Genomic DNA, 14,929 nt, shown 5'->3' with positions numbered 1-14,929 from the left:
CAAGGGACTGATGACAGCCGGAGAAAGGAAAACGGGAAGTGGGTGGAGATAGAACACAATGTAACCAATCAGATCAATAGAATGATGTCAGCAGTAGGAGAGAAAATGTGAAGTGGGCGGAGATAGAACACAATGTAACCAATCAGATGTGCATGAGGGAGGGCAACCTGCAAAGGCCAGTGCCAGAAGAGGGCACTGTAGATATATTTAAACAAATTGGGCAATATTTTCATGGGGCCTGTACATGTCTACACAGCGACCCCTATGTGCAAGGCAAGGTAACAGACGGTGTCACCCATATCAGCCACTGCGTCCCCGCGGGGGCATGTGGGCTGTTATGTGGCCATTCCTACCAGCGACATGAAGAGAGGTGGGCGGACAGGGCAGAGAAGAGAACACTAGTGCGTAGACTGGGTGACCGGGTAACCAGAGGACTCAGCCCCGTACTACACTGTACATATAAAGCGACCAGGAACACATGTAAGGAGTCGCTATTTCAAGGGAAACTTTACAAATTCTAAGCCAGTAGAGGTCCACTGAATTCCTTTTATTTCAGCTATTTTTTATTTTAATTCATTTTTGTGTATTTTTAGGAATATAAAGGTTTTTTTCAGAATTTTTTATTGTATGTAATTTTTTGTGCATTTGTTGTATATTCTTTTATATATTGTGGGTGAACATCTCAATATTTCTGTATCTTTCTGCCTCTTGTGTATTGTGTGGGTATTTTTATACACTTTGTGTGTCCGCAGATTATTCCTTTTTTTTTCAATTTATTTCTATGTGCATTTTTGTTTGTATTTTATACATTTTGTGACCTTTGGCATATTTTTTGCACATTTTTGTTTATTTTTATTTTATATATTCTTTGACAGCTGTTGCATGTTTTAGGATATTTTTGTATAACTGTAAAATTTTTGAATATTTTAAGTGTCTTCGCATGTTTTCTATTACTTTTTATATATTTTTTCATTTTTTTTTGCCTGGCGTGGCATTTTACATAACCGAATAGCAGCTCGGTAAACAACTCCCGCAGCCACTATTCTCCCTGCCTTTCTCTCCCTCTTACTGGCACAGACATCGTGTCCTCTTATGGCAATCAGAATGTTCCCTGGAATTTACTGTCAGAATTAAGAAGACAGAAAAACACAACACAACAGACTTTACAGGACGGTGACTAAGCAGCTGAGAGGCCGTGTCTAATGAAATGACTAAAACCGCACAAACAAATGAGCGCACTCTTATAAGACCTTTCATTGGCTGTAATACACACATGACCCCAGAGCCCGCTGGTGCCAGACATCAGACCTGGCGAAATATGAAAGGGTAATTGTGCCAAGTCTGCTGCTGTTATACTCATCACTGTGAGGGAAAGACGGGGAGAAGATAAGAAGTCCAACGTCTAAAATGTCCCAATGTCAACACAATACACCAGTGGTTACAATCAGGTACATAGGAGCAGTATTATAGTAGTTATATTCTTGTACATAGGAGCAGTATTATAGTAGTTATATTCTTGTACATAGGAGCAGTATTATAGTAGTTATATTCTTGTACATAGGAGCAGTATTATAGTAGTTATATTCCTGTACATAGGAGCAGTATTATAGTAGTTATATTCTTGTACATAGGAGCAGTATTATAGTAGTTATATTCTTGTACATGGGAGCAGTATTATAGTAGATATATTCCTGTACATAGGAGGCAGTATTATAGTAGTTATATTCTTGTACATAGGAGCAGTATTATAGCAGTTATATTCTTGTACATAGGAGCAGTATTATAGTAGTTATATTCTTGTACATGGGAAGCAGTATTATAGTAGTTATATTCCTGTACATAGGAGCAGTATTATAGTAGTTATATTCTTGTACAAAGGAGCAGTATTATAGTAGTTATATTCCTGTACATAGGAGCAGTATTATAGTAGTTATATTCTTGTACATAGGAGGCAGTATTATAGTAGTTATATTCCTGTACATAGGAGCAGTATTATAGTAGTTATATTCTTGTACATAGGAGGCAGTATTATAGTAGTTATATCCCTGTACATAGGAGCAGTATTATAGTAGTTATTTTCCTGTACATAGGAGGCAGTATTATAGTAGTTATATTCTTGTACATAGGAGGCAGTATTATAGCAGTTATATTCTTGTACATAGGAGGCAGTATTATAGTAGTTATATTCTTGTACATAGGAGCAGTATTATAGTAGTTATATTCTTGTACATAGGAGACAGTATTATAGTAGTTATATTCTTGTACATAGGAGCAGTATTATAGTAGTTATATTCTTGTACATAGGAGACAGTATTATAGTAGTTATATTCTTGTACATAGGAGCAGTATTATAGTAGTTATAGTCTTGTACATAGGAGGCAGTATTATAGTAGTTATATTCTTGTACATAGGGGGCAGTATTATAGTAGTTATATTCTTGTACATAGGAGGCAGTATTATAGTAGTTATATTCCTGTACATAGGAGGCAGTATTATAGTAGTTATATTCCTGTACATAGGAGCAGTATTATAGTAGTTATATCCTTGTACATAGGAGCAGTATTATAGTAGTTATATTATTGTACATAGGAGCAGTATTATAGTAGTTATATTCTTGTACATAGGAGGCAGTATTATAGTAGTTATATTCTTGTACATGGGAGGCAGTATTATAGTAGTTATATTCTTGTACATAGGAGCAGTATTATAGTAGTTATATTCTTGTACATAGGAGCAGTATTATAGTAGTTATATTCTTGTACATAGGAGGCAGTATTATAGTAGTTATATTCTTGTACATGGGAGGCAGTATTATAGTAGTTATATTCTTGTACATAGGAGCAGTATTATAGTAGTTATATTCCTGTACATAGGAGGCAGTATTATAGTAGTTATATTCTTGTACATAGGAGCAGTATTATAGTAGTTATATTCCTGTACATAGGAGGCAGTATTATAGTAGTTATATTCTTGTACATAGGAGCAGTATTATAGTAGTTATATTCCTGTACATAGGAGGCAGTATTATAGTAGTTATATTCTTGTACATAGGAGCAGTATTATAGTAGTTATATTCTTGTACATAGGAGCAGTATTATAGTAGTTATATTCCTGTACATAGGAGGCAGTATTATAGTAGTTATATTCTTGTACTTAGGAGCAGTATTATAGTAGTTATATTCTTGTACATAGAAGGCAGTATTATAGTAGTTATATTCTTGTACATAGGGGCAGTATTATAGTAGTTATATTCTTGTACATAGGGGCAGTATTACAGTAGGTATATTCTTGTACATAGGAGCAGTATTATAGTAGTTATATTATTGTACATAGGAGCAGTATTATAGTAGTTATATTCTTGTACATAGGAGGCAGTATTATAGTAGTTATATTCTTGTACATAGGAGCAGTATTATAGTAGTTATATTATTGTACATAGGAGGCAGTATTATAGTAGTTATATTCTTGTGCATAGGAGCAGTATTATAGTAGTTATATTCTTGTACATTGGAGCAGTATTATAGTAATTATACTCTTGTACATAGGAGGCAGTATTATAGTAGTTATATTCTTGTACATAGGAGCAGTATTATAGTAGTTATATTCTTGTACATAGGAGCAGTATTATAGTAATTATACTCTTGTACATAGGGGCAGTATTACAGTAGTTATATTCTTGTATATATGAGCAAAATTCAAGTGAATAATGCTGACTAAAAGAAAAGAGTCATATTTTTCTAATCTCATACCACCACTGTAACTTGATAAGTTAGCGCACAGTGCAGTCCAATCAGTGACATATTCGGTGAGTATGGTTATGTTCAGACCATAAAGCCCCAAGTGAAATCTACAACGTCCTACCAGTGTAGAAGCTTAAAACCCCCTGGACATCATTTACTACTCACCCAGCCATGACGATAAAAAAATCCAGTCTGTTCCACGTGTCTCCCAGGTAACACTTCTGCCCGAAGATGCCCAATGCTATCATCTTAATGACCATTTCCACCGCAAAGAAAGCGAAGATGAAGCCATCGAATGCCTGGGGCAGAAGAAAAGACAAATCCTTATTACCACTGATTCAATTTACTTCTAGAAGACCAACTTCTGTTATTTCCTGTGGGACTGATACATCCGCACGGCCCAGTGCACCCATCAGAATGCAGGCAAATTATAAGACAGTGACATGTTGGGTTACTTCAGTATCTCCTCTATGCTGGTGGTGGGATGTAAAACCATGAATGGGTGGGAGAACACCATCATCATTTGGTCATAGACATCTTTGAGGACCCCTTTAAATTCCTTGTAGTGAAAGAAGAATAACCAATATGGCATCTACAAAGCATTTGACCACCCAAACCACATCCATATGATGTTTATCTTACTCAAAACCTTGGATTTGGTCTCTGGCTTCTTCTATAATAAGAAGAGTATTAGTATAAAGATAACGAAATGTCCAAAATGGTGTCCCTCATTGATTTCTATAGCTCCAGAGAATAGAGTATCTATCTATCTCCTATCATGTATCTATCTATCTATCTATCCTATTTATTTATTTCATCTATTTTTCTTGTATCTGTTTATCTCCTATCTATATTTCTATCTAACATCTATCCGTCTCATATGTATCTGTTTCATATCTATCAATCAATCTAACCCTATCTATCTTACTCCACCAAGGCCAGGACCCTCGGTGACACGTACCTATCATCCACAATGATTCCTTGTACCGTCTTACACTATCTATCATCTATCTCATATCTATCTATCTATCTATCTATCTATCTACTATCTTCTATCTATCTATCTATCTATCTATCTATCTATCTCATATCTATCTATCTATTATCTATCTATCTATCTCAAATCTATCTATTGTGGGGGTTCGCTCTGGTAGTGAGGATAAGCGCAGTACAGAGGCAAATTACAAGTTCGTAATTCAAACTTCAGTGACTATTCACACATGATGCCTAAAACAAAACGTCACTTTTGCAGTGTTGGTGTTACTTCACACCCAATGACAAGTTAATAAAACAAAAGTCACCTTGGTGGCAGTTCTGCCTCAGAAAGTTCAAATACAGAATTTAGGGGGCCTGTTCCCCTGACACACGGGTCTCCGCTCTCCAGCCCAGCACAGGCCTCAGATCCCAGCACACAGACCTCCTGAGCTCCACTGTCAGACGGAGGTAATCCTCTCCACCTGGCTGGTTTATGTCTGGCAAAATCCGGCCTGGAACGTGGGGAGTAGTCACCCACCCAGCACTTTGACAACTCCCAGTAAGAGCCGTCCTAGATCAGCTATTACAGCCATGCTAAGTACCAAGGTGTCAAACAGCAACTGCTGCTGACACATAAAAACTGTCTCTTACTCCACCAAGGCCAGGACCCTCGGTGACACGTACCTATCATCCACGATGATTCCTTGTACCTTCTTACACTATCTATCTATCTATCTATCTATCTCATATCTATCTATCTCATATCTATCTATCATCTATCTATCTATCTATCTATCTATCTATCTACTATCTATCTATCTATCTATCTATCTATCTATCTATCTATCTTATATCTATCTATCTATCTCCTATCTATCTATCTATCTATCTATCTATCTATCTCCTACCTTCCTTCTTAATGATGGATTTGGCTGAACCTTTGGGGATTGAGCCTCCTGCAGCAATAAGATGTTCTCCCCTGTATCTCTGAAGATGTATGTAATAGTCGCACTTTGGCAGTGAGCTCTTCTCTCCTGTATCCTCTTTCCCCTTTAAGTGACAGACCCAGGAGTGATACACAGGGATACATGGTAGCAGTGTAAACCACAGTGCGGTATGTGAGGACCGCGCTGCCGCGGCCTTGTACAGCGCAGTAACAATATTTCCGTGTTTTCTTCGCCATGATTGCCGCTGTTTACGTGAACTTTCAATCCTTCTTGAAAGCGGCTGCCAATAAACTGTGAACTGTCGAGGCGACTGCCAGGAGTCCTCGCTCTCTTTGTCCTACATGACTTTTTCTTTTTTCTAGAGAAGAAATATATTTAGCCGGCTCGTGCTGCGTGACGACAGCCAAGAAACGGCAAAAAAAGTGAACGTGTTAACAATCCGAGAGCAGCAGAACGACAATTTAATTGGCCCCAGAAAACCAGTCAGTATATCCGAGGAGCTGAGAGCCTGAACTGCCCAGACCCCTCTATGGATTACACAACTGAATTATAGATTTACAATAGCGGTTCTGTGCTTCATTAGTGCAGGTGTAGCGGAGCTGAGTTTGTCACATGCAGCAGGGCTGAGATTAGCAGCGGGAATAGGATTGTGAGATCTGCAGGTGCAGCAGCACTAGGGTTGTTCTGCTCTACCTGCAGAGCTTGCCGAAATCCAGGTGCCTGCTGCCCCATTTACATGAATTCAGTCGTGAAATTTTCTGTTGCAAAACCTGCCGCATGTGAAGACACCCTTAGATGTAAGAGAACTAAAATGGTCCGCATAGTAGAGTTGGGTTTGTCTGGAACATCTGATCTAGGGTTGCTAGATGTAACAGGGCTAGGATGGTGAGTGTAGTAGAACTAAGGTTGTAAGATGAAAGAGAAATAAAACGTTCTGTATAGTAGAGTTGGGTTTGGGCTAGGATGGTCAGTGTAGTAGAGTTGGGTTTGTCAGGAGAAACAGAACTAGGGTTGTTAGATGAACTGTAACAGGGCTAGGATGGTTGGTGTAGTAGAGTTGGGTTTGTCAGGAGAAGAACTAGAGTTGTTAGATGTACTGTAACAGGGCTAGGATGGTTGGTGTAGTAGAGTTGGGTTTGTCAGAAGTAGGAAAACTTGGGTTGTTAGATGAAAGAGAAATAAAATGGTCTGTATAGTAGAGTTGGGTTTGTCAGAAGAAGAACTAGGGTTGTTAGATGTACTGTAACAGGGCTAGGATGGTCAGTGTAGTAGAGTTGGGTTTGTCAGAAGTAGGAAAACTTGGGTTGTTAGATGAAAGAGAAATAAAATGGTCTGTATAGTAGAGTTGGGTTTGGGCTGGGATGGTTGGTGTAGTAGAGTTGGGTTTGTCAGGAGAAGCAGAACTAGGTTTGTTAGATGTACTGAAACAGGGCTAGGACGGTTGGTGTAGTAGGGCTGGGTTTGTTGGGGGCAGTAGTATATAGGATGATCAGAGTAGTAACACTGCATTGATCAGATATAGTAGAGTTTTGGAGATGTGACACAACAAGGATTGGCAGATATAGCAGAGCTGAGATGGTCAGGTGGAGCAGAGCTGAGCTTTTGTATGTAAAGCAATGGAATATTAGGATTAGCAGACCTGGGCAGTCACGTAGAGCAGAGACAGGTTTGTGCAGCAGAACTGTGTTTGCCAGGAGCAACAGACCTGAGACCAAATCGAGAGCGTACACCCGAAGAGTTAATAACAGGCTCAGCTCTGCTATATCTGTACATAAGCTCAGTGGTGACAATCAGGAACAGAAGGCTGTGTCCTTTTACTTACCTGACCTCGGCTTGGGAGAAATAACAGGAATTAGTGTGAGGGCCCCGGGGGGCACCCGGTATTGTCAGAGCTGCGCTCAGCAAGTTACAGGTACATACAAGAGAATGGCAGAGCGGTACCAGGGCCCCCCGAAATGTGTACCACCGAGGGGGGGAGCAAGGTATCCTCTGATTAAGGTCACAGTTACTTAAAGGGCAGCTCCATAAAAATTCCCCTTTTCTTCTGACGACCTGACAACCAATACGGCCCCCATTACTTCTCCCACAGGGTTGTCATTGAGGTGTGAAAGGGAGTAACGCCAGGTGAAGGGGCCCTGGTACTAGGCAGGGCTATTTGCAACTTTTTAACACACACTGTCTTTCAATTCCTTATTATTATCAACATCTCTGCATTCTGTCAGTGAACGGGAACATTCCAAAGGCTGAACACCAGCCCCGACCTATAAGCAGCAGAGGGTTTGTTACCATTATATCCGGTCTAGACAATCCTCTGTCAGCCGAAATAAAGATCTGCAGCGTGAAACTCTCTCCGGTCCTGGCAGTTTGTTACAATGTATCAGTGCAGATAAAATGGAACAGCATAGAGTCCAGACTGTCGGTGACCATGTACACTGGATGCAGACGTGCACAAGTCTTTAGCTTCTAGATGTAAACAAGAATGTTGCCATTCACTGACAGCAAGCAGAGATCTTTAAACCAGAAAGTGGATTAAGCTTAGTAATATAAAACGGAAACACCCCTTTAATTACTTGCTTGGGAACGGGGGACCTGCTGCATTCCGGTGGGCACTCAGAGGCCTCGTTTCAATAAACTTTATTGACAGTAATTCTAACATTCCCTTTAAGGAAACAGTCCGCCGTGGAGAATCCTCCTTGTGCTTTCCTGACACGTTCTGCCAGTAAATGAAGACTTTGTCATATCCTTAATTTAGGAGCCCGCGGAGAGCCGCCATAATGTCATAGAATACGCTTTACGTCCAGAAATATCACCGCTCTGCAGCTTGTAAAAAGTGAATGTACAGATTTAGCAGAGCTGAGTTTGTCATGTATCTGTCTGGGCACTGATAGGTCTATCTGTACTGGCAGCCCTATGTAAAACTACAGATAACTGCATAATATCCTAGTCAGTTGTGCTAAAAATGATAAACTCGGCTCTGCTATATCTGCAGTCATAATCTCAGGCACAGGGAGTGCGCTGATGGAGATGAACAGGTTAAACTTTTTTCTTTTTAATTGTCCCTCCAGAGGTTGGGATTGCATGGGGCTGCTGGTTCTGCGGCTGGAGGATTGGTGGCTGTTATTAATATATAACGCTGCTGTCTATTTCTGTACCAGATGTAAATATAAAGTCAGATCCCACAAGAGGAACGTTCTGCAGGTGATCACACAGCAAACACACGTGTACATGAGGGGCCACATGCAGGATACATGGATGGATGGATGGACTATAGACCAGGGATCAGCTACCTCTGGCAAGCTATCTTTTCAGAAACTACAACTCCCAAATGCTTCATTCATAGATTGCGGATAGTGCAGCTCATACAGCAGAATAGTGAGTGCAGCTCTGGAGTATAATACAGGAGGTAACTCAGGATCAGTATAGGATAAGTTATGTAATGTATGTACACAGTGACTGCACCAGCAGAATAGTGAGTGCAGCTCTGGAGTATAATACAGGATGTAACTCAGGATCAGTACAGGATAAGTTATGTAATGTATGTACACAGTGACTGCACCAGCAGAATAGTGAGTGCAGCTCTGGAGTATAATACAGGATGTAACTCAGGATCAGTACAGGATAAGTAATGTAATGTATTTACACAGTGACTGCACCAGCAGAATAGTGAGTGCAGCTCTGGAGTATAATACAGGATGTAACTCAGGATCAGTACAGAATAAGTAATGTAATGTATGTACACAGTGACTGCACCAGCAGAATAGTGAGTGCAGCTCTGGTGTATAATACAGGCTGTAACTCAGGATCAGTACAGGATAAGTAATGTATGTACACAGTGACTGCACCAGCAGAATAGTGAGTGCAGCTCTGGAGTATAATACAGGCTGTAACTCAGGATCAGTACAGGATAAGTAATGTAATGTATGTACACAGTGACTGCACCAGCAGAATAGTGAGTGCAGCTCTGGAGTATAATACAGGATGTAACTCAGGATCAGTACAGGATAAGTAATGTATGTACACAGTGACTGCACCAGCAGAATAGTGAGTGCAGCTCTGGAGTATAAAACAGGATGTAACTCAGGATCAGTACAGGTTAAGTAATGTATGTACACAGTGACTGCACCAGCAGAATAGTGAGTGCAGCTCTGGATAAAATACATGGTGTAACTCAGGATCAGTACAGGATAAGTAATGTAATGTATGTACACAGTGACTGCACCAGCAGAATAGTGAGTGCAGCTCTGGAGTATAATACAGGATGTAACTCAGGATCAGTACAGGATAAGTAATGTAATGTATGTACACAGTGACTGCACCAGCAGAATAGTGAGTGCAGCTCTGGAGTATAATACATGGTGTAACTCAGGATCAGTACAGGATAAGTAATGTAACGTATGTACACAGTGACTGCACCAGCAGAATAGTGAGTGCAGCTCTGGAGTATAATACATGGTGTAACTCAGGATCAGTACAGGATAAGTAATGTAACGTATGTACACAGTGACTGCAGCTCTGGAGTATAATACAGGATGTAACTCGGGATCAGTACAGGATAAGTAATGTATGTGCACAGTGACTGCACCAGCAGAATAGTGAGTGCAGCTCTGGAGTATAATACAGAATCTTACCTCAAGGATTGTGCATCTCTCTGACAAACACTCCACGTCTTCACAGGGCTGGAACATCCCGAGGGTGACACAGTTCAGCAAAATGACCAGCATGCTGACGTGCTCAAACCACGTGGAGAGGAAAGAGTTAAGGAAAGCTGAGAAAAATGGTGGAAAAAAAGTAGTATAATACACCACAGAAACATATAGTAAGGGTATAGAGCGCTGCAGGATGTACTTACTCCATGTGTAATTTAGGCTACTTTCACACTAGCGTTCGGGTTTCCGTTCGTGAGCTCCGTTTGAAGGAGCTCACGAGCGGACCCGAACGCAGCCGTCCAGCCCTGATGCAGTCTGAATGGAGGCGGATCCGCTCAGACTGCATCAGTCTGGCGGCGTTCAGCCTCCGCTCCGCTCGCCTCCGCACGGACAGGCGGACAGCTTAACGCTGCTTGCTGCGTTCGGGTGTCCGCCTGGCCGTTCGGAGGCGTGCGGATCCGTGCGGATCCGTCCAGACTTTCAATGTAAGTCAATGGGGACGGATCCGTTTGAAGATGCCACAATGTGGCTCAATCTTCAAGCGGATCCGTCCCCCATTGACTTTACATTGAAAGTCTGGACGGATCCGTACTAGGCTATTTTCACACTTAGCTTTTTTTTGCTAAAATAATGCAGACGGATCCGTACTGAACGGAGCCTCCGTCTGCATTATTATGATCGGATCCGTTCAGAACGGATCCGATCGAACGCTAGCCGAACGCTAGTGTGAAAGTAGCCTTAGAATATAGACTTGGCCTCAGCAGACAATGTGTTACTTATAATTTATTGTATTGCAATCCCCAGAGGTGTGATGTAGATACAACGTTTCAGTCCTACATCTCGGACCTTCTTCAGTAACAGCCAAAACCACCGCTGGGAAATCAGCCAAGTCCTACAGCAGCAGACACGGTTCATATGTGTATGGTGACTATAGCCAGGGTCAGGGAAAGCTGGGTGACTGCTGCCCTCCAAGGCTGCCATACTGATTGCTGCCACCCAGCTTTTCCAGAAGGAGGTTTTCCGCCTCATGACGTCCATGACGAGGTCTCGTGTGACGGGGCAGAGGCTGCTAATTGAGCAAATTATTACAGAAGACATGTCAGGACAGAGATACGTATGGAAAATACAGATGGAAAAAGTGGCGGACTCCGGAGAGAGAAGAGAAATCCACAGAGTGATGATCGTCAGCGGAATAAATAACAGCGCGGAAAAGTGAGATAATGAGGATAGATAGATGGAGATATATGAGATAGATGGAGATATATGAGATAGATGGAGATATCTATCTGTCTAATATCTATCTATCTATCTATTATCTATCTATCTCTCTCATATCTATCTATCTATCTATCTATTATCTATCCATCCATCCATCTATCCATCTATCTAATATCTATCTATCCATCCATCCATCTATCTATATATCTCATATCTATCTATCTATCTATCTATCTATCTATTATCTATCCATCCATCCATCTATCCATCTATCTAATATCTATCTATCCATCCATCCATCTATCTATCTATCTATCTATCTATCTATCTCCTATCTATCTATCTATCTATCTCATATATCTATCTATCTATTATCTATCTATTATCTATCTATCTATCTATCTATCTATCTATCTATCTATCTATCTATCTACCTATCTATCTATTATCTATCTATTATCTATCTATCTATCTATCTATTATCTGACGACCGGCGCTTGTATTTTGTGTTATGTTGATGTTTTTTCTTTATTCCAAGTTTCTGTCTTTTCTGTTTCTGGAGAATTTGAGCGATTCCAGAACGCGGGATCATAAACCGAGGTCTGGGATTCACTGGGATTAAAGGAACAGACCAATTGGACGGAATACCTGGAGACAGGAGGACGGACGGACAGACGCCTCCACGCAATGACTTCATTATCACAGGGGGCTCTTGGCCTCATGTTTTATATATTCTGCAAACTTAAAGGGCCACTCCACCTTTCATTAACATTGGCTCTGTAGTCAGCAAACGTAAATTCCAGCAAGTTTATAATATATATTAGCTATTTTTTGCCATCTTCATTTATTTGTTTAGGCTTTATTTCTTAGAAAACCGTCAGCAAGCAGCTGTTGATGGATCTGATGTTCCTATACCTTGGCTATACATATAGTACATTGAACACATATTGGTGTCCTCTTGTGATTGTGGTGTTGGCATGATGTGTTCATTAACCCCTTAACGCCCTGAAGCTAAGTTCATTAACACATGCATGCTGTATACGCTGAGGGCTTGATCAGATTTTTTTAGGTGAGTAACCCATGCCGTGTACTGTCATAGGTGAATGCTGGCTGCTCGGGTATACATCACCATGTCCTATGGCTTTGGCTATAAACAACATAATGATAATCATACAAAAAAAAATCTTTTAACCTGCTTTTTGACAGTTTCCACTTTGCAATTTCTTTTTTTATTTTGCCTTTTTACGGTGTAATTACTAAAACGCTGCGTTGGAAGGCAAGCAAATCCTGCAAAACTGCCGTTATGAATGTAATCCACAACACAAGTGTGATCGTAGCCTAAAAGAATTAGATTGTAAGCTCCAGGGGTTAGCGACAGCAGACACAGAATTATTCCCTACTTTACCCCACGTGTAGAATGCAGCCCAGACCTCAGTAATATTAGATAAATGATTGTTTGATGTGACTACTCTCATCGTTATCATCATCCACATCCGTTTTCCATCTGGTGAATAATCATTTACAGAAGAACAGAGGAAGGAAGTCGGGAGACACAAGTGCTGCCTGACAGAACAGAACTCGGCCTGGCGGCTCCAATCATACGCCATGTCTGTTCTAAATATGACTCCACGCTCCAGAAAGATGAATCCATACATCTGCTAATAAAGCCCCTGACACTAGGGGGAGCTAGCTGCATGTTATGCTGCTTCCATTCATTTCAATGGGAGGTGTATAAATATGTATGTAGTGAACTCCCCCTAGTGGTGGGTGCTGGTAGTCAGAATTGTATCATTGATTTCTATGGTTGTAGAGGGGTAGGCATCATACTGGCTCCGCTTGTTAGGGGGCAATCTGCTGGCATCGTTTACGATGGATGATTTTGCTACTATTTTAGATTTGTGTTTTCAGCCATATTGCAAGCAAGATGAAGTTGCATGCCTCGGGGAATTTTTGTAGCTGCCCGTCTCTAGGTGATGGTGTAAAATAGCTGCCCGTCTCTAGGTGATGTTGTAAAATAGCAGCCCGTCTCTAGGTGATGTTGTAAAATAGCAGCCCGTCTCTAGGTGATGTTGTAAAATAGCTGCCCGTCTCTAGGTGATGGTGTAAAATAGCTGCCCGTCTCTAGGTGATGGTGTAAAATAGCTGCCCGTCTCTAGGTGATGTTGTAAAATAGCTGCCCGTCTCTAGGTGATGTTGTAAAATAGCTGCCCGTCTCTAGGTGATGTTGTAAAATAGCTGCCTGTCTCTAGGTGATGGTGTAAAATAGCTGCCTGTCTCTAGGTGATGTTGTAAAATAGCTGCCTGTCTCTAGGTGATGTTGTAAAATAGCTGCCTGTCTCTAGGTGATGGTGTAAAATAGCTGCCTGTCTCTAGGTGATGTTGTAAAATAGATGCCTGTCTCTAGGTGATGTTGTAAAATAGCAGCCTGTCTCTAGGTGATGTTGTAAAATAGTTGCCTGTCTCTAGGTGATGGTGTAAAATAGCAGCCTGTCTCTAGGTGATGTTGTAAAATAGCTGCCCGTCTCTAGGTGATGTTGTAAAAATAGCTGCCTGTCTCTAGGTGATGGTGTAAAATAGCAGCCTGTCTCTAGGTGATGGTGTAAAATAGCTGCCTGTCTCTAGGTGATGTTGTAAAATAGCTGCCTGTCTCTAGGTGATGGTGTAAAATAGCTGCCTGTCTCTAGGTGATGTTGTAAAATAGCAGCCTGTCTCTAGGTGATGTTGTAAAATAGCTGCCTGTCTCTAGGTGATGGTGTAAAATAGCAGCCTGTCTCTAGGTGATGGTGTAAAATAGCTGCCTGTCTCTAGGTGATGTTGTAAAATAGCTGCCTGTCTCTAGGTGATGTTGTAAAATAGCTGCCTGTCTCTAGGTGATGTTGTTAATAAAGCTTTTAAGCAAAATTCTAAATATATGTATATTAGCAAATTGATCAACATCCTATTCTCTACATAAATAAATGTAACCATTAAAACTGGAATACCCCTTTAAGACATTTCCCAAACGCATACGTAATAACATTTTAGTAGGTAAATTTGGGGCATGTTAAGCTCCGCCCCCGAGGAATGCCCCATACCCAATCGGTAATGCCCATTTATGGTCGGGACTTACATTAGCCCGAATTAGTGTGAAAACTAGGGACAATCCCTGCAAATTCGGATCAGGTGGCAGCTATGCTCAAACTCACCCAGCAACGCCCACTTCTGGACAGTGCCCCCACAGGGCCTGCTTATTTTGGGGTGGGGCCAATCCAAATTTTCTGGGATTGTCTCTGGAAATGCAGGACAATCTTTACAATTTCTGGATACGTAAGGAGTGGACGCAATCCCATTAGACGCAATGCGACATCACAATCTTCCCGTTGCGTGACACATGTTGCTGCGTCATCCCAGCTTAAGGTGACTG

The 14,929-nt window shown here is 41.0% G+C and overlaps 1 protein-coding gene and 1 long non-coding RNA gene across 3 annotated transcripts in view; one reads left to right on the top strand and one right to left on the bottom strand.

Moving 5' to 3' along the window:
• CACNA1H (calcium voltage-gated channel subunit alpha1 H) overlaps window positions 1–10,399 on the bottom strand; it is a 178,958-nt gene extending 168,559 nt beyond the window's left edge. Inside the window, 2 exon segments of the mRNA XM_044303896.1 lie at window positions 3,906–4,039; window positions 10,291–10,399. Of these exon segments, the coding sequence (XP_044159831.1) occupies window positions 3,906–4,039; window positions 10,291–10,383 (227 nt within the window). The 5' untranslated portion in view covers window positions 10,384–10,399.
• Window positions 1,322–12,440, top strand: LOC122945061. Of its 2 annotated transcripts, none has more exons than XR_006391085.1 (3): window positions 1,322–1,448; window positions 11,113–11,520; window positions 12,089–12,440. It is a non-coding gene; the product is annotated as an uncharacterized LOC122945061 (long non-coding RNA). The 2 variants fall into 2 exon arrangements; XR_006391086.1 differs by having other exon boundaries at window positions 12,065–12,440.
• The last annotated feature ends 2,489 nt before the right edge of the window (window positions 12,441–14,929 follow it).

The sequence above is a fragment of the Bufo gargarizans genome, chromosome 8, assembly GCF_014858855.1.
Source record: "Bufo gargarizans isolate SCDJY-AF-19 chromosome 8, ASM1485885v1, whole genome shotgun sequence".
In the NCBI taxonomy this organism is placed as follows: Eukaryota; Metazoa; Chordata; class Amphibia; order Anura; family Bufonidae; genus Bufo; species Bufo gargarizans.
This window is presented reverse-complemented; position numbering and strand designations above follow the sequence as displayed.